The sequence below is a fragment of the Triturus cristatus genome, chromosome 4_2, assembly GCF_964204655.1.
Source record: "Triturus cristatus chromosome 4_2, aTriCri1.1, whole genome shotgun sequence".
NCBI lineage: Eukaryota > Metazoa > Chordata > Amphibia > Caudata > Salamandridae > Triturus > Triturus cristatus.
In genome coordinates this window covers 242,156,111-242,183,677 of record NC_140586.1, presented here as the reverse complement: position 1 = coordinate 242,183,677, position 27,567 = coordinate 242,156,111, and the positions used below count along the sequence as shown (strand labels likewise).

General features: G+C 44.0%; 1 protein-coding gene across 1 annotated transcript in view; it reads right to left on the bottom strand.

The window, feature by feature from the left end:
• LOC146833541 (E3 ubiquitin-protein ligase TRIM39-like) overlaps window positions 1-4,792 on the bottom strand; it is a 138,616-nt gene extending 133,824 nt beyond the window's left edge. Inside the window, exon 1 of the mRNA XM_085601398.1 lies at window positions 4,346-4,792. Coding sequence (XP_085457524.1) covers window positions 4,346-4,762 — 417 coding nt within the window. The 5' untranslated portion in view covers window positions 4,763-4,792. The remainder of the gene's footprint in view (window positions 1-4,345) is intronic.
• Between the last annotated feature and the right edge of the window lie 22,775 nt (window positions 4,793-27,567).

Below are 27,567 nucleotides of genomic sequence, written 5' to 3'. Positions count from 1 at the left end.
TCCCTTTTGCCTTCGCTGTCTATCTCTCATCCTGCTGTCTTCCTTTTCTTTACCTCCACTGCCTTCTTTCTCTTTTCCTCCTCTAACGTCTTCATCCTGTATTCATTCTTCGCTTTTCATTCTTACGTCTTGCTCTGTGTACAACCTGTAAATGCTTGACCGCGATGCCCCTGTATTCTCTTTTCTGGGTTTGCTAGTGCCTGCCTGGGAACCTGTCTCCCGCTCTGTTACAGCCTTCTCCCAAACCCCAAGGAAGGGACAACAGAGAGCGAGGCCCAGGAAGGCAGTATAAAATGACATTTAGAGGACAACCAGGTAAAACAAGCATTGGCATAGCCAATAGGTCTCGCTTTTGGGACCTTATAAGTATTTAGTTATGCAGCACAAAATCCTTGGTGCAACAACATTAACTGTTGCATGGTTAAACACTTATAAGGCCCCAAAGGCGAGACTTATTGGCTAAGCCTAGTTATATGCTTTTGGATTTAGTCAACAGTCTACTGCAGTCCATTTTTTTGTGGGGATAACCACCATGTGACAGGGGGATTGCTAATGATAAATCATGGCATCAAAAGGTTCCTGTGCAACAATATTACTATCTTTTCATGCTGTATGTGGGTGTTTTTGGAGGAGGCACAAAATGATCAAATGTGAGCATGGGTTACTTTTGCTATGCTTTGGCCAAATGAAATGAGCAGTACAAATCATGTCTGTAGAGGAGGTGTAAAATTGACAGAATTCTAGTTCAGCATATGCTAAAATAGAAATGTAATTTGTTGTTGGGCTGCAGAGGTTGTGTTTGGCTACATATAGATAGAAGTGCAACACTTGAGGTCCGTCACTGTGCACCTATTTCAGTACTTAAAAGGGTTCATTCTTCAGGCCGCTGTTGCGGTTTTACTTCAGTTACAAAAACTGACGTAGCATGTCTGCTTAACCTCTTCGCTGCGGCGCAAATTCCGCCGCAGCGCTGCCGCAGTGCTGGACATTCCAGTCGTGGGCGTGGTCATGACGTCTACCGGCCGTCGTACGCACACGCCCATCGTGACTCATGGCGGCCGGGAGACGTCATGAGCATGGAAGAGGCTAAGTATAAGAAAGGTTAGCAGAGTGTGCACTTAGCGCTTGTGAAAGGGTTGTAATTTACTTTGCCTTTGTTTCAGTAATGTGGTCAAGACTCGAACACAGTTACCCTGTGTATAAGTTTGTTTTGCATTTCTTTCAGTAACATCTTTGCGGGTTCTTTTCATATGTTAACGTTCTTCAAAAGAAAAAGCTTAATGGTGATGCTATTGCTTATTTATTCTATATTTGTTTGATTTACCATTGTGCAGCAATCCAAATTGTAGTACAAAATCAATGAAAAAGCACAAAATATCACGGTGATGATAGCAGCACAAGAACACAAGAAAGTTAGAATGGGAAGGAAACCAAACTGACAAGAAGGAAAAAAAAAGCTCATGCCCATCGGATTGCAGGGGCCGCGGAGTGTCGGAGCACCGTGCGAATTGTGTAACCTGTGTGTAGCGCCTAGGAACGCGCTCTGTTTGGTGAGCGGGGCGCGACTGAAAATTTTACTTTGATGTTTACGGAGCCCATGTGCTTCAAAGTTCCTCTGTGAGGCAAAGTGCTGGAAAAAAACCAGCAGCTGGCCAGAGTGGGTAACTGTGTCAGCATGGAGCTCGGCACACGACATGCTCTGATCCGTGAGTCCATGTGGCCATTTAGTCATTAAGCCAGAATCACGTCAGACACTACGCTGGACTACTTGGAGAGAATAGACAGGTGTAAGTATTCTATCTGCAGATTTTAACCGCAGTTTAAAGACCGCATAAAGCACAAGCATTGGCCAAGTAACGCCGCACGGCCGCGAAATGAAATAAAAAATAAATAAAAAACGCAAGTGGTGACACGAGTTGTGCGCACGCGCGACGGGAAAAAGTGATGTGCACGTCGCGCGTGCTTGTGCGCATAATAGAAAGCTGGTGGCCGGCCTGGGTAGCACTTTTCAACCACCTACTAAATTTCTCGCAAGAGCAGTGCATGCGCTGACTCTAGTGAGACCTAAAAAACAAACTTAAGCAAAGGGCTCCAAAGACTAATGGTGCCATCCACTTTTTAAACCTCAAAAAGGTGCTAATTCCCCTTTGACCGTATTGGGATCACCTTCTTAAATGCCTGAATTCATCTGCATTTTTAGGTCTCGCAGAGTCAGCGCGCATGCGTTGCACGGAGAGACTTTAGTAGGTGAGTTTTCAAAGTGCTACCCACATGGTTTTGGCGTGCACGTGCACAGCTGCTCCCCGCACAACTACAAACACACAACCACACACACACAACACACACACAACCACACACACACAATAACACACACCACACAAAAAACCACACACACACAAACACAACCACACCCACACACAACCACACACAACCACAACTACACACACAAACACACCCCCCCACACACGCAACCACACACACACAACCACACACAAACAACCACAACTACACACAACCACACACACCCACACACACACAACCACACACACAACCACACACACACAACCACAATCACACACAAACACACACAACCACACACACAACTACAAACACACACACAAAACCACAAACACAAAACCACAACCACACACACACCCACACACACAACCACACACATACACACACAACCACAACTACACACACAACCACAACACAGCCACAACCACACACACAACCACACACACACAGAACCACACCCACACAACCACACACACCCACAACTACACCCAACCACAACTACACTCAACCACAAACACACACAGCCACACACACACCCACACAACCACACACACAACCACACAAACAACCACACACACACAACTACACACACAACCACAACCACAACAACACAATCACACACACACCCACACACAATAACACACACCCCACACACACTACACACACACAACTGCAATCACACACACCACCACATACAAACAACAATACACACACACAATCACACACAACCACACCCACAAGCACACACAATCACACCCACACACCCACAACCACACAACTACAATCACACACACAACCACAACCACACACACACAACCACAATCACACACACAACTACACACACACACAACCACAAGCACACACACCAACACACACAATCACACACACATAACTACAACCACACACAACCAGAACCACACCCCCCACACACACACCCACACACACAACTACACACACAAAACCACTCACACACACAACCATAAACACACAACCACACACACACACACAACCAACACACACACAATAACACACACACACAACCACAACTACACACACCACAACCACACAAAGAACCACACACACACACCACACCCACACACAAACACACCCACACACACAACCACACACACACAACCACACACACACGCACAATCCCACACACAACCACAAGCACACACAACCACACCCACACCCACAACCACTACACACACAACCAAACACACACAACCACACACACAACCACACACACAAAACCAAAAACACACATACACACAACCACAAACACACACACAACCACAAACACACAACCATACACACCAATACACACAACCACACACACAACCACAACACAAAGCCACACTCACACACACAACCACACACACACAGAACCACACCCACACACACAACCAGACACACACAACCAGACACACACACAATCACACACACCCACAACCACACACACCCACAACCACACACACACCACCACACACAATAACACCCACACAACCACACACACCACAACCACACACACAACCAACCACACACACAACCACACAAACAACCACAACCACACACACACACACACAACCACAACTACACACACAACCACAACTACACACACAACCACAAACACACACAACCACACACACAACCACACACACCACACACACACACACAACTGCAATCACACACACAACCACACACACACAACAATACACACACACAACCACACACTCACACACAACCACACCCACAACCACACACACAACCACAACCACACACAACCACACACACCCACAACCACACCCAACTACAATCACACACAACCACACACACACCCACACAACAGTTGCATAACTAAATACTTATAAGCTCCCAAAAGTGAGACCTATTGGCTATGCCAATGCTTGTTAAGGTAAGAGGTTGACAGGTATGTCTCTGTGAAACAAGGGTGCCTTATAATCCATGAACACCCAGTGTTGTTCTGGAGCCTCCGTTATTCGCCTGGAGGAAAGATACTGTGAACCCTGAACACCCACACACATACCTTGTACTCCTCTGCAGCCTCATCTATGGGACTTGCGGAGTGAGTTTTGTGATCCTTGGACTCTCGGCAAACCAGGCAGATCGTCCTCTGATCTTCTTCACAGAACAGCATCAGCCTCTCCCCGTGTTTCTCGCATAGCATGTCCTCACTAGACTTCGCCTTGGAGCGATGGAGCTGTTTTGCAATTTCCACAATGCTTCCAAGTTGCCTGTTGGGTCGGAGATTTCTCACCAGAGATGCTTCTCTGCATCGCGGACACGGGAAGTTGTCATCTTTTCCCTCCCAGCAGCGAGTGATGCAGGAGCGGCAGAAGTTGTGCCCACAATCAATGGTCACCGGATCATTAAAATATTCCAAACAGATCGAACAGCTTGTCTCTTCCTTGAGATTCCCGAACTGAGATGCTGCTGCGGCCATGATCCCGGAAGTGAAGAGAGTACTAACTAAGTTTCGATTTCTCTCCCTCTGTCAGGGCGTGCCTGTCTCCACCTCCCTGTGTGCGGGACCTTTCGGTTTTGTACGGAAGGTTCTGAACACGCCAGGCTCGAGACACATGCCTGTCTGGGGGCCTGAAGTGCAGCTTCTCGCTGTGTGCGAGGGAAGTATGAATACAGTGTCTCAATCATGGACCTGAGTGAGCGACGCGTATATTCCGGTATCTTGTAAAGTAAAACAGTCTGCGCGTGAACGGAGCGCGCGCATCTCTGCTGCTGTACACATCATATATCATTTTTTCAAAATTCTTCGCCGTGAGTTTGAAATTGTGTGATGCTCTCACGGTTTACAAGGAATTTAGCAGTGCAAACTGTGATGTGAATGGCAGCAGACCACGTGACGTCAAAGAATTTATGAAAACTGTCCAAAACAAATGTAGAATTCATATACATTATTACAGAACTCAGTCTTAAATAAACACGTGCTCTACAGAGCCACAGAACGGACATATAGCAATTTATATTACTTTTGAAAACGTATCATACAAGCAGGGCCGTACTTTCGCATGGCCGACCTGGGCCCGCCAATATTCTGAGGGGTGCACAAGCTGTGTGCATTAAGGTACTGCCAACAGCAGGACCCCTGTCATCCTGCTCCAGGTTTGTCCGTAGCCCTCCGTGCTCGTTTCTGTCTAATTTTCCAGTTTAAAGCGGTTTTAATCCTTGATACCTTGGGCAATGTTTTTTAACACGCCATTAGCACTCTTCCTTGCCCTCCGTTTTCACCCTCTCACCCCTGCTGACATAAAAAATGCCATCATCAGCATGAGGCAGCCAAGCTATCGGTGATTTGGGTGAGCTGGGGGGGTCCGGAGGCATCTGTGTTCAGGGGCAGTCACAGCTCAACCAGGGACTGACCAGTGAACTCAAAAGGGCCTCCTGCTGCCTCATTTAATTCGCAAGCATTAGCAAGGGCGCCAAATTTCTCTGAGCCCAGGGCGCAATCTGAACAAAGGCTCTGATACTAAGGTAGCGAAGGAAAACTCACCCACATGAGTAGCAGCCCTTCCTATCACACAAAGTGTGTGGGGTGGAGGGTGGGAGGCATTGCCGTTGTAGTGAGAGTGGACCCTACGGCCTGAAGTGAACTGAAATGCACACAGATATAGGTCACATTTGGATTTACACCGATAGACTTTCTCACCAAATCTGTGAGATACGGAGTGACATGAATGAGGAGTCAACCTGACCCGCGCATGCGTAAATCTAACGCACATTTGACATTTCAGGGCTTAATTTGTAAAAGAAAATAAATGCCAGGGCCCTCGTCAGAAGCTCACTGCATCTTGAACCATCAATGGCCCCTGCCAGCTGCAAGTGACAGTACCAACACAACCACTAACCCTCGCAAACCTACACGTGTGAGAATTCAGACTATTGTAGGCCAATCAAAGCTACAAGAATGGTTGGATGGCAAGTATTAGTAATTTTATGTATATTGAAATACAATACAACTGTTGTGCTGATGTGCCCATCTAAAAATCAAACAAACAGTGCCTCCACGTGGTGGACTGTAATAAGTGCTGGTGTTGACAATTAAGTGCTGGTGCAGTGCCTCTGAAATCACCGAATTCTCTAGTATGTGTTCTAAGACAGGGAAGCTTGCTGCGTGGTTACATTGGATATATAGTGTCGTTCTGTGTGTGAGATCTTTTTTGCCAACATTTTGATATTTGTAACCATTTCTGAACATTCTTCATCATATGATATATAAATCTCATCCTAGTCATCGGAGCTACCATAATATGTTACACAAAAGGGGGATTGTAGGATAGCAAAACCTAGGGTCAGCCTCAAAATAATCACACATGACAAACATGTCAAGGGCAACTTCTTTCTACCTCTGAATAGATGAAGCACATACAGCTGTAACACTGGAAGATGAGGTATCAGGCCTTAATTTCTCTTGTGGGGATTGAGTACATCCCTATTTTAAAAAGTATTTCTGTAACAGTTCTACCATTAGACCCTAAATGACTGAAAGCATTAAAAACATTCTCATTGATGACAGCAGACATAGAGGCCTGATCACAAGTGGGACGTGAGGAATTTGCTGAACCTAGGGACGGGTGTACGAAAACACCGTTTATCGATTTCCGAATTGTGAATTTTTGAGATTCGCAATTAGGAAATCACTAAATGGCATGTACGGTCTCAAGCTGGCCGGATTTTGTGACTCGGAAACGAGTTGCATCGCTAAATAGGATATCACAATTCGTGATTACTTAATAAGTCGCAAATAGCGACTGCATTAAAAAAATAGAGATTCTGCTTCCTGGGTCAGGGAGATGACCCCACAAACAGGAAGTGCTGCCCAGGAGAAGCCAAGAGAGCAGGCAGAGTAAGGAGGAGAGAACTGCTGCACAATTCAAGCGACCTGAGGAGTCCCCAAACCATCATTAATACCACAGGAATGGCTAGCCAGTAGGCAGAGAAGGAGGCAGGGGTGAGGAAGCGCAAATTGAAGTTCTCTGAAAAAGAACTAGAGATACTAACCGAGGAATGATGCAACAACCATGAGTAGCTGTTTGGCTGTGCATCTGTGACTGTGCCTGAGACCCAGAAACACAAAATCTGGAAAGGCATGCAACAGAAAATAAATGCTGTATCTGTGGCACAGCGCTTGGTGAAAGAAATACGGAAGAGGTGGTATGAACTCTGGTCTTGCACCAACCAAAGGGGGGGGCAACAGGAGGTGCTCCTTCAACGGTACCCCACCCACTATACTGGAGGCAATGGTAGAGACTGCCATAGACAGACCCCCCCCCCCCCAAGATATTGAGGCATAGATTTGCAAATTTTGCAGCACAAAAATAAAAAATTTGCGGCATTATTGCAGAACTTTATTTTACTCATAATCATTCATTTTCAGCCTTGAATCAATGGAACCTGTTTTAGCAGAGTATTCCACTTTGAAATGGGCATGTTTCAAGTTTCTGCAGCTCTATGGAAGCACAGCTCCAATCCTAACCTCGTGGGAGAGGGCCGTATTTCTCCCTGGGATGTTCTAGCGCCCAAGTATGCATTCCTGCTGGGGCACCACTTTCACCACTCCCTGATTTCATTCACACAGCTCCTTTTACTCTCTGGTTTCAGTCACACAGCCCCCTTCACTCCCTGGGTTCAGTCACACAGCCCCCTTTGCTCCCTGGTTTCAGTCGCACAGACTCCTTCGCTCCCTCCTTTGGGTATCTCCCACAATATCAAAGTTTATCATATAAGAAGGTAGACAAAGGGCCTGCTTTTAAGTGTGGAGCAAAGTATGGCAGCCCCATACATAAGTCAATTTTCAGAGTAAGACGAATTATTGGTAATAGACTTCAAAACGCCTGCTCTTGTATCATTAGATATTCTAATTGTTAATGGATATCACAAGTGTTGCTAATGAATACTCCAAAATGAAAAAAAGCCCTGCTACAGTGACAAACTATGGCTGCAAATACTAGCATATCTCGGCAGAATGGAAGCAGTTTTTTTAATTATCTAAAGGACATGTGAGCTGCGCAAAAGGGAATGGAGTCCAGGAGCCCTTTGCACAGTACACACTAAAAAAAAAACAAATTGGGAGTAAATAGATTATATATCGGGAATAAAGGGCGTCTATCCTGTTTATCAAGGTTCAAAAGTTTAATGACATATTAAATAATGTTACTTTTTATGTTTCTTTCACCTTTTCATTTAAACACATTCTCCTTCTATTATTTTGAGAATATTATCTGTGTATACAATTAAGAACATGCATTATTATACTTATTTTGTGGAGAATCGATGAATCCATTTGTTGAGCCCTCTTCAGGATTTCATTTTTCAAATGTTGTCAGTAACCAAACCTTTCATTTAATTTTGCTTGAATTAGTACATCTGAAAGCTCGTCCAAACCATTGCAAAGGAATCTCAGAACCAACGGCAGAGGGTAGTAGAGCTCCACTCCCCGAACTCACCTTCACAAATCCGCAATGTTTGTTGAGAGCGAACCATTGACATTCTTACAAATAAGTTAAACAAATGACTTCCCTTATGCGTTGGCCTACCTCAAGTCTCCGTGCATAACAACCACTATAGTATAATACAATGCTAAAACAGATCATTAGTTTGTTAGCCGATATCTATGCGCCTTATCAAAATGCAAAAAGAATGTAAATGTATTTGGGCTTTGTGCAGCGAATATTATAATAGCCCTTGTGCACAGAACAGGAAGCAGACAGCTATTACAGCTGTACAGTGCCACGTAGTGACGTGTGCGCATATAGCCAATAGAATGTCACCATTTTTTTGGCCGTCTGCTGGAGACCGTTTTTAGCAGCCAAAATGATACATTTTGCGGTCATCATGGTAGTTAGGTGATTTTGCAGTTATTTAGTACATCGCGAAATCCTGGAGGGTCTGGTTATAGCAGTGGTCTTCAAACTTGTTGATGCCAAGACCCCCCATCAAAATGTTTTAGGCGTAAGGACCCCCTTCGGAAAAAAAAATCTAGAACCTGGTAGTCCTTATCATTGACAACCATAAATGTTCTTCAGAGAAACGGTCAATCTGTGGTTGCACCTCATTAGTACTAGTTTAACACCCAACTATAGCAATAAGCAACAAAAATGTGACCAAAGCAGCTTTACAAAGGGCTTTCTACCGAGTGGCAACACCTGTTGCTGCCCTTTAGTAACTTTTAAACCTTTTGAGTAAATAAAAAGTGTTGTGTTAAAATTAGCAGATTATGCGGCAGATGATGGATTATGTGGCAAATGCGGCTAATCTATAATTATGCTAAAATTGCTGCGTCCGCACAATCACATAATTCCAGTGGCCCTTCGTATAATAGCTGTAATGCATGGGCTGCAAATTTATTGCACGGCATTAGAGGAAACCCATGCTATATTTCATGGGATGCTGACAGCTTGGCATTTACAGCTGCATGTAACTGGAGATAGTTGAACATCATTCATCATAATTAAAACATACGTACTTTTTTAGGTCTTTCACCATCAGGTAGCTACATAAAAAATAACGGGCAGCTTCAATGAATAATCAATACATTTTGAAAAGTTGTTACTCAGTGGGAAATGCAATATAATAAATTAGGAAACCTCTATTAGTTAATGCATTGCAAAGGTCTGTGTGAAAGGAGAGAGCCACAGAATTAAATCGTGGTTGGTGAAGTGGAGAATAGTGACTTGTGTATTTTTAGTGCTATGAGGTCACAGCCTGCGACAGAAAGCACTGTGAATATTTAAGTCTCTATTTTATACTTGCATTACACACAGTATAAGATAGACCGCTACAAAATGCGCAAAATGTTTCACAATAAAATGGTGCTTCCAAAATATATGGGCTGCTTCCAAAATATAGAGCTTATTTGTAAGCCCCATGTGCTGCAGCTGCGTCATTTTTTATGACGCTCTGGTTGTGCACAGAGCAGACCCATATCTACGACGTCACGCAAAGTCCCTTAGCGTGGCTTTTCATGGCCTCCTGGATATGGTGTAAGGCAACGCAGCGCAAGTCAGTGCGTTGCGTTACATTGAAATGGGGGTGTTCCATGGGCGTTGCAGTGGGTTTTCCCATGGGTTTTGACACATTTCGAGATTTACAAGGATCTGTAAACCTGAGGATGGGTCAAAACTGTACGCTGGCCCAAGGGATGCGTAACGAGGAGAAGTATCTTTATTTCTCCTCAATTGTTTCCTCTTTCTATGTGTAGCACACACAGAAAGAGAAAAAGGCCTCCATGGGTTGTTTTTGCGCATGAAGGCGGGCCTTCTTGCACAAATACAATCTGGCCAACAATGCAGACACCCTTGCACCATGGTGCAAGGGTGCCTGTATTGGCACTAGGCACCAAATTGTGCACCGGCAGAAAGGATTTGGAGTGCACGGTATATTATAAATACAATCTATTCCTGCCCTTTTGAATTGGCATAGGGCAGCGCAGCAGAAATACTTGAGGAGCTGCCCTACACCATTTTATTGTAAATGAGACCTATACATTTTAGTAACATCCAGACCCTATGTAATGCAATTTTTTTACATAACTGTCCCTCCAACACATTCTCAGGGATAGTACGCGCGTTTGTAAATTCGATGACAATTAAAAGCAAGCACTTCAAAGCTCAGTAAACTCTGTGCACTACCACTCAAAAAGCTCCAAGTGATTTGATCAATTAACTGCAGCAGCACTCTCCTGAGAAATTAAAGCCAGACAGACAGCTAAACACTTCTGCCAGAGTGCTGCTGGCCTGAAAGAAATGCAAATGTACACAGGAGAGTCCCTGAATAACACTCCAGGGAAAACATGTTAACTACCGGAATCAACCGCCTAGGCCGTTTACTTTAGCAAATGAAGAGCGAGACCCCCTTCCCATGCCTCCAGGGCCCCCCTGGGGGTCGTGCCCCACAGATTGAATACCTCTGGGTTATAGTTAGGCTCAGATTTCACCCGTACAAAACCATAGAAATTCAGCAGTTAAGGTCACCTGAGCTAACTATAACTTACTCACCCAGATTGGAATGCTTATGACCTGACATATTTCCTCACTCATGACATCTCAAAGGACATCACTAATGACATCATCCACAAAACCACTCACACACCCACTCACACCCCCATACAACCTTTCTACCGGAATCAACCGCCTGGGCGGTTTTCTTTAGCAAATGAAGAGTGAGACCCCCTTCCCATGCCTCCAGGGCTCCCCTGGGGGTCGCGCCCCACAGATTGAATACCTCTGGGTTATAGTTAGGCTCAGATTTCACCCGTAGAAAACCATAGAAATTCAGCAGTTAAGGTCACCTGAGCTAACTATAACTTACTCCCCCAGATTGTACTGCTTATGACCTCACATATTTCATCACTCATGACATCTCAAAGGACATCACTAATGACATCATCCACTCACTCTACAGCCACTCACACAATTATTCACTCACCCTTACAGCCACTCATACAACCAGTCACTCACCCACACAGCCAGTCACATAGCCACACACTCACCCATACAGCTACTCACACACCCACCTATTTACCTAGTCACTCACACACCCACTCACTCACTCACCCATACAGCCGCTCAACACAGCCACTCACTCGTCCATACAAGCACTCACTCACAGAATCACTTACATACCCATTCACACATCCATACAAGCACTCACACATGATGTTTCTCATGGGCCCACATGGAATAAGCCATGTAACTGTTGTGTGAAGGGAACTAGTTCTGTATTATTTACCTCAGTTTCATTATTTCCTACTTGTCCCTGTGTTAAAAGCATCTAAGTTATGTATGAGAAACAATACACAATCGGGAGGAGTAGCCATGTCAGTACTGTTATTTTGTTTTTGGGATATATTTTTATTGAGTTTTTAAATTTTACAGTAGCGACAACGTCTATAGCTTACTTAATCGTGACATCAAGCTCTCTATATGTTTCTGCAATGGTATGATGATATATAAAAATGCACGCTTTACATTTGTACGGCTCGCCATGTCAGTACTGTTATAATCAATAACTTTCCGTGCAATGTCCTTTTTAACCATTTCTTAGTGGCCAGGATGGCCACTGTTTCAGGTCGGGCGGCACAAGGGTGGGTAGCTCAATGAATAAATATTTACCCTTCCTCACCATTACTAATCCAGTGGCTCCTCTAAAGGATACCTCAATATCGATTGGACAACTGCAACAAACTTTGTAAAATTTGTAACAAACTCCCCTATACTTGTGGTATCAAAGTTACATTTAGTTATCCGATTTAGGAACTCCTTTATCTCAGTTGTATCAAAGTCCCACTAAAAATCACCCTCAAGATATGTTAGACTTTGTATCTTTTGGCATGTTTCCCCTGAGTTTTTGCTTTCTGCCCTCCCGGTTTTGACTCTGATTTTGCTGGTGTAACGTTTCTGCGCGCTTCTCGCACTGCAGATCAGTGGTAAAGTGCTGGTGCTCCTGTGGTAATTTGTGTTATGATTGGATGTTCGACGTTCTTGTCAGTCCCCAGTAAAAGGCACTGCGGGTGCCAAGGCTTGTGGGTCGGTCACTACTCGTGGGCCTGCAGCACGGATTGTGCCACCCACGTACGTAGCCCGAAAAAGGGATAAGTGAACGAAGTTTGGTATGCCTGAACTCAGCGTCTAAAGACGCAGTCTTTAGCGAGGGTGCCCTTTTCATTCTGAGTTCATAAAGGCCGCTTCCCTGCAACACAAGTGACTTCAAGGGCCCCATCGCTTTGCATCTCTGAAAGGCACTGTTTGCGGGTCTTCCCGACACCGTAGCTGGCCTGCGACCCCGCTTGTTTTTGGATTTGTGTGTTCACGACGCCGTGGTATCCCGGACAGAGCTATCCACACAAGGAACTCTTTTTAATCAACGTACTTTTGAACTGTGATCTTTTAAGTATAGTATTGTGGATTTTTTAAAATCATTTTTGGTCTTGTCTTAATTATATAAAAAAATATTGGATATTTTTCTAAACTGGTGTGGTGTCCTTTTGTGGTGCGTACACTGTATCACTGTTGGTTATATGCAAATGCTTTACACATGGCCTCTAAGATAAGCCTGGCTGCTCGTGCCAAGCTACCAAGGGGGTGAGCAGGGGTTATTTTAGACGTGTAACTCCCTTATCCTGACTAGAGTGGTGATTTTTGCCTGGCTTTGGCCCACACCCTAGCCTACTAAAAATTCAATCTCTAACAAGATAGGTATCTTTATCCCTGCCTATACTGTTCAATAATTCTTCCTCTGTCTCTTTTTTTTGGGGTATTAATTCTTCTAGCCCACAATCCTGAGGGGATGCAGTTATGTTGATGTATGTTGTCCAGAGACCTAAAGGTAATGTACAATCAATACTTAGGTGTTCGAGGATTTCTTCAATTAATTAGTAATTGGACTGTACTGGTTTTGGTGCTCTGCTGTGGCAGTGCTATTGGAGAGGGCAACAATCTAATTCTTCTAAAGATGGATAAATAATTTAGGGATCTGCCGTGATTGATCACTTGCTGACTGTTGAGACATTCGCTTAGTCAGTCTTTACAGTTACTTTGTCTAAATCAAAACAATGGTACGTTCACCAGACCCAAAGATATCACAGAGATCTTTTCAAAAGATCCTCTTCAGTCCTTAAGGGTCTTTGATACCTGTGCTGATGTCTCAGTTATGTTGGTATATACAGCTGTGAACAGTGGTATTTTCTTTAGATGGGATGCATATGTCCGGTCCCGATTGTTTTTCAGGTCGAGCCTGTAACAGCGCATGCGCTGTTCTGGGGAAGACTTTATGTAAGGGCTTTTGAAATCTCACCACACGCCCGTGCATGTGGTTTTGTTTTCGTCGCAGGATATTGGGCTTTGCGTGCATCTTTCTAAGAAAGACCAATACTAAATAAAAATCAGGTTCACTGCTCCGGTGCGATTTGTCCTTTTGAAGGAAAAAAGGTACCTCTGTGTAATACATTATCACAATTCTCACTATTATATTGTCTGAAACATAACAGTGTCAGATGTGGGCTAAATAAACATATAGATTTTAGTCACAGTAAATGGGGAGGGGAAGGGTGGCCATGATTGACTGTATCATATGGTACGAGCTAGGCGGACCCATAAGTGTGAAGGACATTTCTACAAAGTGGCGAGTTTGAAGGCGGCTATTGAGGCGATCCGGACGGGGAGATTATTGGCACTGGACTACAGTCATCCGGGAGTTCCGCATTTTGTCCCTTGAGCCAGGTAGTGAAAAGTTCCCATATGTCCCTCGGGCGAGATGCTGTCGGCATTAGGTCCCAGAATGTCACCAGCTGCTCTTGACAGTAAGCAATATCTCGCACCCACGCAGCCATACGGGGGCTCTAGGGGCACCCCAGCGGATGGCCAGTCTGCGCTTTGCAAACAGTAGCATCATGGCCACCAAACGGCATTTCTCAGGTGGGATTTCCCCTACATAATCCAGCAGTGCCACCACTGGGGTATATTCCAGCGACGCTCTAGTGGCTGCTTGAATAGTATTATACACCTCTTTCCAAAATTCAGCAATGGGTTGGCAACTCCACGCAACATGTAAAAAGGCAGCTTCTTCACGTCTACAATTTCCAGCAGCACGAATCAGGATGTAACCCCAGTTTGTGTAACTGCATGGGGGTGCAATACATCCTATGTATGAATTTGAAATGGATAAGTCTCAGCTTCTAGTTCGGGGATAAATATCTCAGCTATGTGCAATAAAATAACCATTGTTCGCCATTGGGCAGTTCATCTAGGTCAATTCTCCATTGTGTTAGTGCCTTGAGGGCAACCCAAGGGGTGTTTGTTTGCGTGAGGTTGTACAATCTGGTAATTAATTTACGAGGTGATGGTGTGGTTAATAGATGTTCTAGTGGCTTCATTATATCTGGGGGGGCTGGAAAAGTTGAGTGCATTGTCTTGCAAGTGGCTCGGAGTTGGAAATATAGGAATAATTTCAGGAGTGGTATTGGAGTGTCACCCTGTTGTTGTGGCTGCTCTAAAAAGGTGTCCTGTGGGAACAGGTCCCCTAATGTAGAAATGCCCATACTGCGTGCCCATGCTATGGAACCCTTATCATTAGGAACGGAAAATGAGGGTGATGTGCAACTGAAGTGGAGGGCGAGTAATGCAGTGGTGTCCCAACACGTTTCCTTAAACCGCCCCGGGCCCAGCTTAGTGTCTCAACTGTATTCATTTTGTTTGCTGATCTATGATATGGTTTATAGACAGCTACGTGTAGGGGGGTGGGATCAGCTATATCTGTTTCAATGGCCACGTGCAGCTAGATTGGGATGGGATGTATTCAAAAGTGAAGGAATTGGGCTTGCGTCCTCAGTGCATAGAGTTCGAAGTCAGGTGCATCCATTCCACCCCAGGTAGCGGGCGTGTTAGCAGGTCCCAGCTCACGCAATGTTTACCAGCCCAAACTAAGGCAATTACGATAGAGCGCAGGAAATTAAAAAAGGCCTTGGTTAAAGGTATGGATATATTAACGAATAAGTATAAAAATTTAGGAAGAACTATCATCTTGGTGATAGCGACACTGCAAGCCAGTGACAGAGGCAGGGCAGCCCAAAGTTTCGACTTGCGGTCCAGCCAGTCCAGTAATTTTCCAAAGTTAATTCGCCATATTTCCTGCAAGTCGCGGCTCAACCACACCCCTAGGTACTTAACAGCACCATCAGCCCATTTAAGCAGGAATTTAAAGTGGGTTTTTAGCAGGGCATCAGTCAGCGGCAAAATAGAGGATTTTGAGCAGTTAATCTGTATGCCTGACATCCTTCCATAATGGCGGACTTCTCTCAACACAGGGTTAAGGTTTTCATCTGGTTTGCGAATATATAATGTTATGTCATCTGCATACATTGATATTATAAGACTCCTGTCAGTGAATCCCAGACCCCGTGTAGTGTGGTGCCGGCAAATTCTGGCTGCTAGGGGCTCCATCGCCACTGTGAAAGCGGGCATCCCTGCCTGGTTCCAAGAGTTATGTAGAATGGTTCCGATATTAGATTATTTGCTCTAAGTCGGGCTGTGGGTTTAGTATAGAGCAGGCTTATTAGTTTGCCAAATTGAGGCTAAATCCCAATCTAGATAGAACAGTAAACAAGAAAGGACACTCTAAGGCAGAGGTCTTCAAACTTTTATAGGTTGAGCCCCCCCCCAGCTAAATGTTTTCAGATGTTGGGCCCCTCCCCCACCACCTGACAGAAATGTCTGGAATCTAGTACACTACATAATCGACCGCCACACACATATCCCTGGCCTTATTCAGCAAATAATGTTCAACACAATAAGAGTGTTTGGTAAAGTGCAGGTTTGTGAGTGGGTGTGGTGAAATGACAGAGGCTTATTACACAGCTCAAACACTATTTTTCAAGATAAAATGTGCGCAAATTGTTTTTTGCCACAGAGACAGTCAATCTGTGGATGGATTTTTGCTACTGCCATCCTCAGGTTGTGCTCCAAACCCAGTCTTGAACGGTACTTAGTCTTTAATACTGCAAGTGCTGAGAACCCAATCTCACATAAATAGGACGAGCTGAAAGGCAAGAGAGTTTTGATAGCAGTTTCTCTCAAAGCTGAATATACTGCAGACATTTTCAGCCAAAACAGGGACTGTAAGGGAGACAGTGTTGTCAGATTTTTCAAGCACTCCCTAGCTCAGAGCTGGTACACGAGAAACAGATCTTCTCTAGAAATTATTAACAAACGTTTTAGGCAGCATTATAATGGGATAATTGCCCACCAAACTGTTCTGGACCCAAAGACAAAGTTGAAAGTCCACAGAGAGGGCGTTGAATGAATACCTAATTGAGATTTCCTTAGTGGTACGATAAGTTGCTTGCTCGAAGCAGTGGGGATTAAGGACAAGTCGGGCTTATGTTTAAAAAAATGAATGATGTTGTCTATTTTACTTCAGAGCAATGTTGTCTGACAGACTTTGTGGTGGCAGGGACATGTTAAGTATTTTGGGTGCCCTGGGCCAAAACTATTTTGGGGGCCCCTGTTCAGCACAGCTTCGAGTTTAAATGATTTACTTTCAGCCATACCCTCTTTAGCCAGGCTACTAACGATGCACAGGCACTATGGTCGAAATTCTGAAAGCGTTTACATCTAATATTCAGAGATAGTGATGTGTTTTCACTGTTGTAACAAAGCAGCAGCCCACTAATTTTACAGCGCATAATATCTGTGATATCCTCCAACTTCTCATATGTGAGGACCCGCTTGGATCTAAAATAAACTTTTTTATGGTTGTTGCATGAAACAAATACATTTCTCTGCAAATAGTAATAGCCTCCTTAAATCAATCACATTAAAAAGAAATTAAACAAAACGGTATTTACAAGAATCTGTTTAGGAATTATTCCAGGCCATCGGGGCAAAAAGAGAGCTTTCTCTATCAAGTGGCCCCCTGAAAGGCTGGATTGCAGTGCATGTAAATGTGTCCTTTTGTAATTTAGGACGAAAACCTTGATGGGGCATGACATGCCCATTCTCGTGTACAGGGGCGCAACTAGACCTGAACTTCGGGTGGGGGCTAACACTCCCAGACAGGGCGTGACATTGAAGTCACCTACCCAAATGATTGTGTCTCCTCCCAGTGTTGCTATCTTAGCCCATACAGTGAGAAAGAATTGTGGGTCATCCACATTTGGGCCATATATTGTGACTAAGGTGACTTAATTTGTCATAAGGGTACCCGTTAAGATGATATACCTTCCCTCGGGGTCTATCTGTATATGTGTGGTCGACCAGCCAAGGCCACGCCTGATTCATATCGCGACTCCCCTGGCGTAGTTAAAGTAGGGGGCCGAGTGTACTTCCCCTCTAATATCTATTCTTTAGTTTAGGGTCAGAGTCATAGTTCAAATGAGTTTCTATGAGAAGACATACGTCTATGCGGTACCTCCTTAGATATGAGTTTATCAGCCAAGCTTTCTTAAAATCTGTAAGCCCACGGATGTTCCAAGTGAGGAATTTGGTCTCAGTCATTTCTCAGTAAATAAGGTGTATGATATGTGTACCTGTAAGATGAGCGCACAATAGAACATCATAAATTAAAAAATATACTGTATTTCCTTGTTTTACATTTAGGGAAAGATAGAAGCTAAGATAATCATTAGGAAAAATCAAGTGACTTTTCACTTCAGTATATGCTGTGTAGTTAAGGACCATGCGCCTGAGTATACTATGCTTCCCCCATCCAACCCTCCACCCACATCAACCTCCCAATTAGGTTGTGACTTGTGTCCACCCTCCCACCCTTGAAGAACCCGTTGAACAAAACAAAAGTACATGGGAGATCTCCCTGTGGGGTCGGGTATAACCTGCCATGTGGCAGGGTGACCAGGCTTTGACGTGTGATACGTAATCTGCCAAAGGAGAAGGTTGCTCCATCATATAACCATGAGAAGTAAACTATATTCTGTTACAGTCTAGGTAACTAACAGAATTGTAGTGATTAACGCAATTATAACCAAACTTGTGTAATACAATACAAAGCTACTTATTGGCTTATCAATCATTGTCACTCAAGTTCTGTTCCGAAGCAGCTTGTTGTGAGGAATGCAAGGGCGATTTCCTTGTAACTATGTTTTTGGCATACTTAAGGGCTGATTTATCGTCTGTGAAGAATTGCGACTTACCGTTGTATGTGATTTTAAGCTTGGCTGGATATAGCATAGCATATGAAATGGAGGCAGTTTTTAGGATGCGTTTCGCTGGCGTGAACTCTCTCTGTGCTGCTTGGACAGTAAGTGTGTAGTCAGGGTAAAAATGAAAGGGAGTTTCCCTGATGAGTTATGGGGCTTTTGTCTTGTGCTGCTCTGAGAATGGCATCCCTGTCCCTATAGATCAGAAGGAGTGCGATTATTGGACATGGCGTTGCTCCTGGCGGGGGCCTAGGGCCTAAGCTGTGATGCGCTCTCTCAACGATCATGACTTGTGAGGGTACCTGTCCGAATAAATCACGCAGCAGGTCTTCAATGTATGGTTCCATTTTCAGGATAGCAGTTGATTCCAGCAGCCCAATAATACGTAGGTTATTACGCCGAGAGCGTGCCTCCAAGTCTTCATTTTTAGCTTTTATTACAGCCAATACATTTTCCATATTAAGGATTTGCGTTTTGGATTTTGCATTAGAGTCTTGGGTATACGATAACCTGTTTTCTAGAATGTTGTCAAGTTGGCTCTTGTGAGTGTCTACACGTTTTTTGACTATATCAAGACTTGAGGCAAGAGTGTCTATCTTGTTGTCCACTATTTTGATGCTAGGGCGCACGTCCAGCAAGATAGTGTGGATGTCTTCCTCCTTTTGCGCCACATGTTCTTTGGAACCCTGGGCCGAGTCCAACTCAGGGCCTGCGTCATTAGTCCGGGTGAGGCGTTTATTTTTAAGGGGAAGTTTCGCCTGTTTGGGGTCTGTCTTCTCCATTTGAATGGAAGTTGTAGATACACAAGATAGCAATGTGAGGCTTAAACGACGTGGGGCGACTCAGGGTAACAGCACTCAGCCAATCAACGTTACAGCGGGCCCGGAACGAGCAGCATTGTAATCCCCAAGCGGGTCCCCGCGCCCTTCACATGAGCGCAGGATGCATGAGAGGAGAGGTAGAGGCCCACTCATCTCCCTCGGCCACCTCGCCATCCAATATAGCACCGCAGCACATCAGTTATCTTGCGCAAACGGGAGCTGCCGCGGCACAAGCCTAACTACGCCGCCGACCACAGAGCGCCCCCCAGGTATAGTATAGTTGATGGGGACCAGGCCTGTGCAGCAGGAGGACGTGTTGCCCAGCAACACCCCAAATCCCCGGCCCACACTCACCACACCTCACTGCAGTGTCTGGACTTCTCCTCCCTCAGGCCAGCACATCTGATACGTCCCGCAGTCTCCGGGATCCGATGGACATCAGCAGTCAGCGATTCACTGAGCTCCCCACAGTCAGGCCCAGAAACACGGCACAGGGATACTCCGCCGTCTTCGCCCATGAGTCCGGTGCGTTGTTCTGCCGAATTAAAGGGCGCAGGATCCTTTTTTGTGTTTTAGATGTCGGATTGCTACCCACACACTAAGCTTTTTCCCCCCACGGAGCCTCTGCCAGTTGTGTTGGAGGTGCCCGGGGTCTTAGGAGCACACTTGGTCAGTTTCGCTTTTCGACGGTGCGCGGAGGCCATGATACCTTGCCAGCCAGGCCGCGGCACGATGGATCGTGTAGCTCGGCTGCGACTCAGTCTCCACCAACCAAATCTTGCCCAAGCAGTGTGATTCAGTTTAGCGGCAGGTTGTGTCGGTCAGCCTTGGCAGATTCCGATTATCAACGGTGATTTTCTAGGATAATGGAGTCTGGTCTGCGGAGCCCCTTCAGAAGGCGGCCATTCCGTAGCACGACATAGCCACGCCCCATCCGGTCCTGATTGTTAGTGCATTTGATGTCTGTCTGTGTGGTGAGCAGGATTTGCACTGGCCCCTTCCATCTTAAATAAGACACATCCAAAAAGTATTTTGTGTAGTGTTTTATTTTGGCACAATCAATATGGCGCCTTTCTATTATTGTTTATAATGTAACTGATATGATGGTCATTGTTTAGGTTTTCTCAGGAACCCTTAACTTTGAATAGAGAAATTACTCTGGGTATTGCATCAATATTTTTACTCCATTAATTAATCTTCCAGCTCAGGAGCCAAATGTTCCGATCCTCCTATACAATTTTCTCTTTCTTTACAACCCTCCTGGCAAGTTTTTATACTGTGGCGGTCTTTGGCAGGGCAACATTCTGCTTGACATTAAAACTTATTGGGTCAATAATCATTTTGCCTACTTTGTTTTTGTTTTTGACCCATACTCTGTCATCTAGCATAGATAGTATATGTGGTGGTGTAGTCTGTACTCCTGATCTGACAATACCCATATAATCAAAAGATTATATCGCAGTCATCTGAGCAGTGGCTGCTACTACAGCCCCTTCCGTTGCTCCCTTCTTTGACCCTACTCTTGGTTATGGACTTATCTGCAGGGCAAGGCCTTCAGTCAAACCTGCTAAATTATCTATATAGGGTATGACATTATACCACTTGTTTTCTCCGTGAGCAACTATCTCATTGGGGGTGAGATCATTGCTGCGTGAAACTGATTGAACACTCAGCTGTGGTATCAGTCTTTTACGTGGTGCCAATTCCCTTGTAACCTCAAGACCCTTTTCTGAGATATGGCTGACCATGCGTTCCCTGAAGCTGGAACTAATTGAGCTCCGTCGCTTGGGGTTTCCTCATATTAAAGAAAGTGCCCTGCTCTCCTCCTCCAATTGTTTTTATAAACATATTAGTGGGGCTGAGCGATGACACTGATCTATCTCTATGATCAAAATGTATGAGGAGCCGCTCTTGGCTGCTAGTGTTGTAAGTGGGGCGTCTAGGCTCCTGAGATTGAAGCATTTCACCCATGTCATCTACATACCTATGTATTGATTCTGTTCTGTCTGCCCTCCCCACTAAATTTCCCTTAAATTGTTCGGATACATTATCATGATGTTCTTCTCTCCCTGCGTCTCTCTCATCTTTTCTATCTTCACTTTGTGACAACCATTTCTGAATGTTCTCAGGTGTTATTATAACACTTCCTTTCTCCTTTTGACAAGGTGGCAAATCATCTTCATTCTTTTTTAAAATCCTCATCTTTTTCTCAAGGTACTGGCCATGGGGCTATCCCTATCTACCTTTTCTGTTATGTCTCTTTTTTGTAACAAGTGTGACGTTGCTGATGAAGTCTGTGACCGATCGTCGTCATCTCCTGGACCCTGCCCTTTGTCTCTAGCCTTCTGGGGAGAGGCTTGATCTAAATTTAATTTAAACTGTCCTTCCAATTTTCCTGAGAACTGCGAGTTTCCTATCCTTTTTTTGTTATTTGGGAGTACTTGCGTGTTTTGGCCTTTATGTCTGTAGGGCAACACTAGGAGGTCACTTTGGAGATAGGAGAGGGGTCACAACCTCGGGATTTTCAAATCCCACTGCAGCATCCTGTAACTGGGTTAATGTATTAATATTGGGTACCTTGGGAGAGTTACTTGTGGGGTCATATGGGGCTGGGAGAGCGGACAAGTTACAAGATGTATAGGTATTTAAGGAGTTTTTTAGGTTTATCACAAAAGACTCGCCACAAGGCTATAGTGGATTCTCGCATCTGTAACTTAATTCCTGAATATTTACTTTCAAAGTACGTGATAGTGTGTTCTAAGATTTTATCATCAAATGTCCCTTCTTCTGGCCAGGGATGCGTATATTTTTTGGGTAGCCTTAAACCACTCTTTACAATATTTTTGTAACCTTTTCTGATCACCAGGAAAAGTATTTTCCATATGTTATAGGGGAGTTTCCATAGCCCCTATAGTTCTAGCAACTTTTTGTAATATTTCTTTTAGCGTTTTATCTATTCACTTAATGTTTTACCTATTTAAAACTTCCTTTCCTGAAGTGTACACTATCCCTCACAAGATATTAAATCCGTCAATCTGTTTCTTAGTTGCACATTATGCATCGTGACATTATAAAACAACATTACTCTTTAGCTGCATTTACATGTACATGTACATACACACATTCATCACCAATATATATATTTTCTTAAATATAAACACCTTAAACTTATTTCTAAAATCAATCACAGTTTTTACTACTATAAAGTAGGTCGGTAGCCATTAGTCACTTCCCTCTGCGCTCAAAAGAGGATAACCCTCAAACCATGCACCGTATACGCCATGGAATAACTTCCAGATATTAGGTCTGGGATAGTAATTTGAGTGTTAACTTCTTACTGGAGGTAAAGTTTAGTGACATTGGCATTCCAGCCGTCCCTCTATGTCAAAATATTGAAATACATATAGGACTCCCAACTGCGAATCACCCACACTTGACTACTTCCAACTTTATAGTGGGAAAAACTCTCTACCATAGCGCCTTAACCTAACATTGTGCAATATTCATTCACAATCTTGCATGCCATAACCCATTTACATGTCATCCACGTTTACCACTGCCAAAGAACAAGTCATATATACAAACATGGAACTAAGTCTGCGTTGTTCTCACCTTAAAGATGGCAATCTCCAGGTCCTACCTGTCCACCGAGAATAGGCAGACCTTTAGGTAACATGGTGTCTGCTTACCTTGTCATAAATATGCAGTATTCTATGCAGCTGGGGTAGGTGGTGTTCCTGTGACAGCCGCCAGTCGAGGGCAAACGGGACTCCTGGCTCGCTTGACAAATGTTGAGAGAAAACTGAAATAAAAAGAGACAAGACTTCTCTTGGCAAGGCAAAAGTAGGTTTGCCTTTTACTGCGGGAGATCAGTCACCTCAAAGGAGCTGAACAAACAGATATCAAATTGCAGCTGGCAGGCAGCTAGTTATATAGCTGAAAAACAGCTGACATTACAACTATATAAAATTCCAATAACAAGTCAAGACAGGTTAATAAAAATACTTTTACAAAAACATCACCCGTTTCCTTAAAACTCATAACCATTGCTCTACATTCTCTTTATCATAGTTCTAACAAAGCTTTAATGAAACATTAACCTTCTTTCTCTGTGTGCATGCATATTTATTGCTCTTCTCCCAAGACTTCTCATCTGACTCTGTATGCCTTAGACTAATGTCACCTTTGACTAACATTTTCTAAGCCACATCTCTATTGACAATGAAATATGTGCTTGTGTGCTGTGATTGCAATCTCTTCAAGACTCAGTAAATATATTTTCTCATTAAATAGAAACTTGCTGAACGTGTATTTCTGCATTCAATAACAAATAGGTAGTGGTGTTCTTTATAAAGGAATAACCGCACACCAGAATATTACACACAAATTATTGATTGAAAAAAGTGTCTTTTAGGCGTAAGGTTTCACTTACTCACAATTAGGTGGGGGTGCTCAAGGCAAATTTTTAACGTATACTACCTGAAGACATCACCAGCATGTTAAACAACATGCATATATTGAACTATAGAAAAAGCCTGAACAGCACACCCCTATCTATTAAATGTTCAGTCCAACAATACTGTGGGTCGATCACTGTATCCAAAGATTACAAGTACTCATCAGTACAGGTGGGAAGGATCAGTTCCATCAATCAATATTCTCCATTGTCAAAGAATCCAAACCCCTTTAGTTGATTGTCATCTTTTATTGTTAAAACAGAAATCCCAGCACACGATCTAGCCGTCACGTGTTTCGTCTTATACTAAGACTTTTTCAAGGCAATAGGTATGTAACAATATTCCTGGTTGATGTTTGTAAGTGACCCTCAGCAACTTGTTCTCTCGATCCAAAGTAACGTTCGACTACAAGAGACCACGAATCTGATGAAGGCCACAAGTATCCTCGAAATAAAACGTTGCACATGGAAATGTAGACCCAATGATGAACAACACACTTGTATCACGCAGTGTCAATATTCAGTACAACTCCCTGATACGAGTGTACACACTTTCCTATCACAGAGCGGTAGTGGATAGAAACGAAGATCCGCTGTCCCGTGAAAAATATATACGACACGCCTGTATTTCTGCATTCCGGTGAACTTCAACCTACATTGCATCTTTATGAAACCAAGGCATATATTGCTCATTTAACCATGTATCACTCTATATTGCTCTCTACTAATGTCTAGGGTAGCACGATTTCTTCACATTTTATTTTCTTCTTAACACAGGCTTGCTAAGGGCAGAAATATTGGCTTTGTCAACGCTATTTTACGTTGGGTACAATGCAGGAAACCTCAGATTCAACAAAAGTCCAGAATCTAAGATGCGCCCCTGCTTGTGATAGAAGCTGAAAACCTGAAGGGACTCAACAGCTGGTGCATAGGGAAACTGCACAGGCAGAAAATTGGTTTCTGCACTACTTCAATCACATAGAAACTATAGGCAACAATGCACACAACAGCCACATATGATTGAAAATGTTGCATTTGGTGGGGAAGTGGGTAATGAGTATGGGATTTGGAGAGAGTATCAAAAACTTGTTAGATGATTCCTTAAAAATACTTCATTATTAAGGCCTGCAATACAAGTATTGTAGAATTTGGTGGAGGATACATGAGGAGTAAATCTCTTATTCTAGTCGGTGGGTGCTGGAATCTCCAATTCCCGTTGGTATCCCCACACCAAATTCTAGTGATGAAGAGGTTTTCTCCCTAGACTAGGAAATAACCGGAGATGCTGGGTCTTTTACCATGTGTTATTCCCCAAATCTGGATCAAAATCTTCTGACATTTTTGCCTGCTCTGAGCAGGTGGAAAGTGTCAGCGGCAAGGACCGTCGAGTGTGGGGCAGCAGTGAAGGGCAGGCTTTTATCTGTCAAGGGAGAGCATTATCTACTCCCCCTTGTACTGTCTCGGGGGTGGGCAAGGCCGACAATGCTACTGCCTGCAGCCCCTGCAGCATTGTAAAGGCTCTTTGATCTACCACAAGACACTTCATGTCCCTTTTTTCTCATTCTTTCAGGTTTCTTTTCATTCCTCCTTTCTTTGTCACTGTTTTCCCGTCTTTCTCTTTCTCCTTCCTTCCTCCTTTTTTCTATTTCTCTCCCCTTTTGTGTTTTTCTCTTTCTTGATCTGGATGAAAGTATGATGAAGAAAAATAAGTGCCAACCCCCCCCCCCCCACATCCCCCACAAAAAAAGTGCCTGTGGGTCCCACTATCGGCCCAAATGAAGCACCGCCAAAGCGCTCTGTTTGGAATTCAGAAGCAGTGCTTTGATCCTTGTGCTGAAAATGATCCCTCCCCCATTGGTAATAACCTTGGGGGACTTCTCAAGGATTTTAGGAACTATGTTTTTAACAGATTCCACCACCAAAGAGCGAGGTATGTCCGAACAGATAACAAAAACCTCATCTGACATAAATGTCATGGACTAAATATTGTTTGCAAAAAACTCACTACATTTGGTTTACAATTTCTATTACTAACTGCAAAAGAGAGTTTTTTCTGTAAATGGTATTTTTGACACAATGTTTTCGTTAGGCAATATTTAAACAACAATATTCTGGTGTCTATACACCCAAAGAGACATCGTTTGTGGGGCGAGGTCTAGAGATGTTATGCTCCAAAGCAGTAGTAAATGGCTGGAAAGAAGGCTCAGCGAGTTAATCTCTTACTTCTGAGAACTGTGCGATCTGTGGGAGATAAGTCTGAATAATGGCACAGTCATTTCAGCCTTTCATCCCTTAGAGGCGGGTACTCTGAGTACTATTACATTTGGTTATAATAATACATGTTCTTTACCGCTCTTAGAAACAACAAAATCTTTAGTATGGCGCACTATGTGGCAGACAAGTTTTTAATTTTTTTTTAACTGAATTGTTGTAGGGTTTGCACCTGTGCATTTGTCTCCAATTCACAGTAACAGTGAATGTGCGTGGTGGGCACTGATTTAGGTTGGGAGAGCTCACTGGAAACTGGAACAGCAGGAGTCGCTTTAACTTAGGTCTGTGGTTTCTTTACATAGCTGAGTGTCACCCTATTGCTGACATAACAATGACTTCTGTATCTCAGGTTAGAGGTGTATCAGCAATTGCTGCGTTGACCTCAGTTTTTGAATAGGAGGCAGCTTCCTGCCAGGATTAAAGCACATCAGAAAAAGAGCTGTTAAGGTCTCAAATAGAAGGGAATGCTCTAGGTTATGAACTGAGGTGCCTCAGCTGAGCTTTGAGTAAGTTCAGTCCAGAAACAGTAGGGGATCCTGTAGTTGGGAACGTAGCTCTGATGGCAGAGCTAAGTATGGATCTTAGTACTGGAATTGCGGGGGCTACTGCCTGTCAAGATTGCGGTGCATCAGCAGATACTGGAATTGCAAGGGGGCCGCAGGTTAGAATCGAGACGCAGCAGCAGACTATTACAGGTGGTCAGGTAATGGAAAAAGATAAATTGCTGCAGACAACCTATGACTGGCAAGGCAGGCAATGGGTTGATGGGCTTTTTGCTGAGTCCAGTTGGTGGGCTTGTTTTAGGTCTAACCTAGACAGCGCTTGCGCTGTCTCTTCCAGACATGCTGTATCTTCGAGACATGCTGTATCTACTTTGTGGGCTTCAGCCTGCCCACAGGCTGCCCATTTGCTGGCTTCATTGTTGCTCTCCTATTCTTTCTCCTCATTTGTCCATGGCATACTGTAGTCATGCCTCTTGCTGTGTTTAGCCGTCCCCGAGAGCAGGGACTAAATACTAACTAATACACTGGTTACCA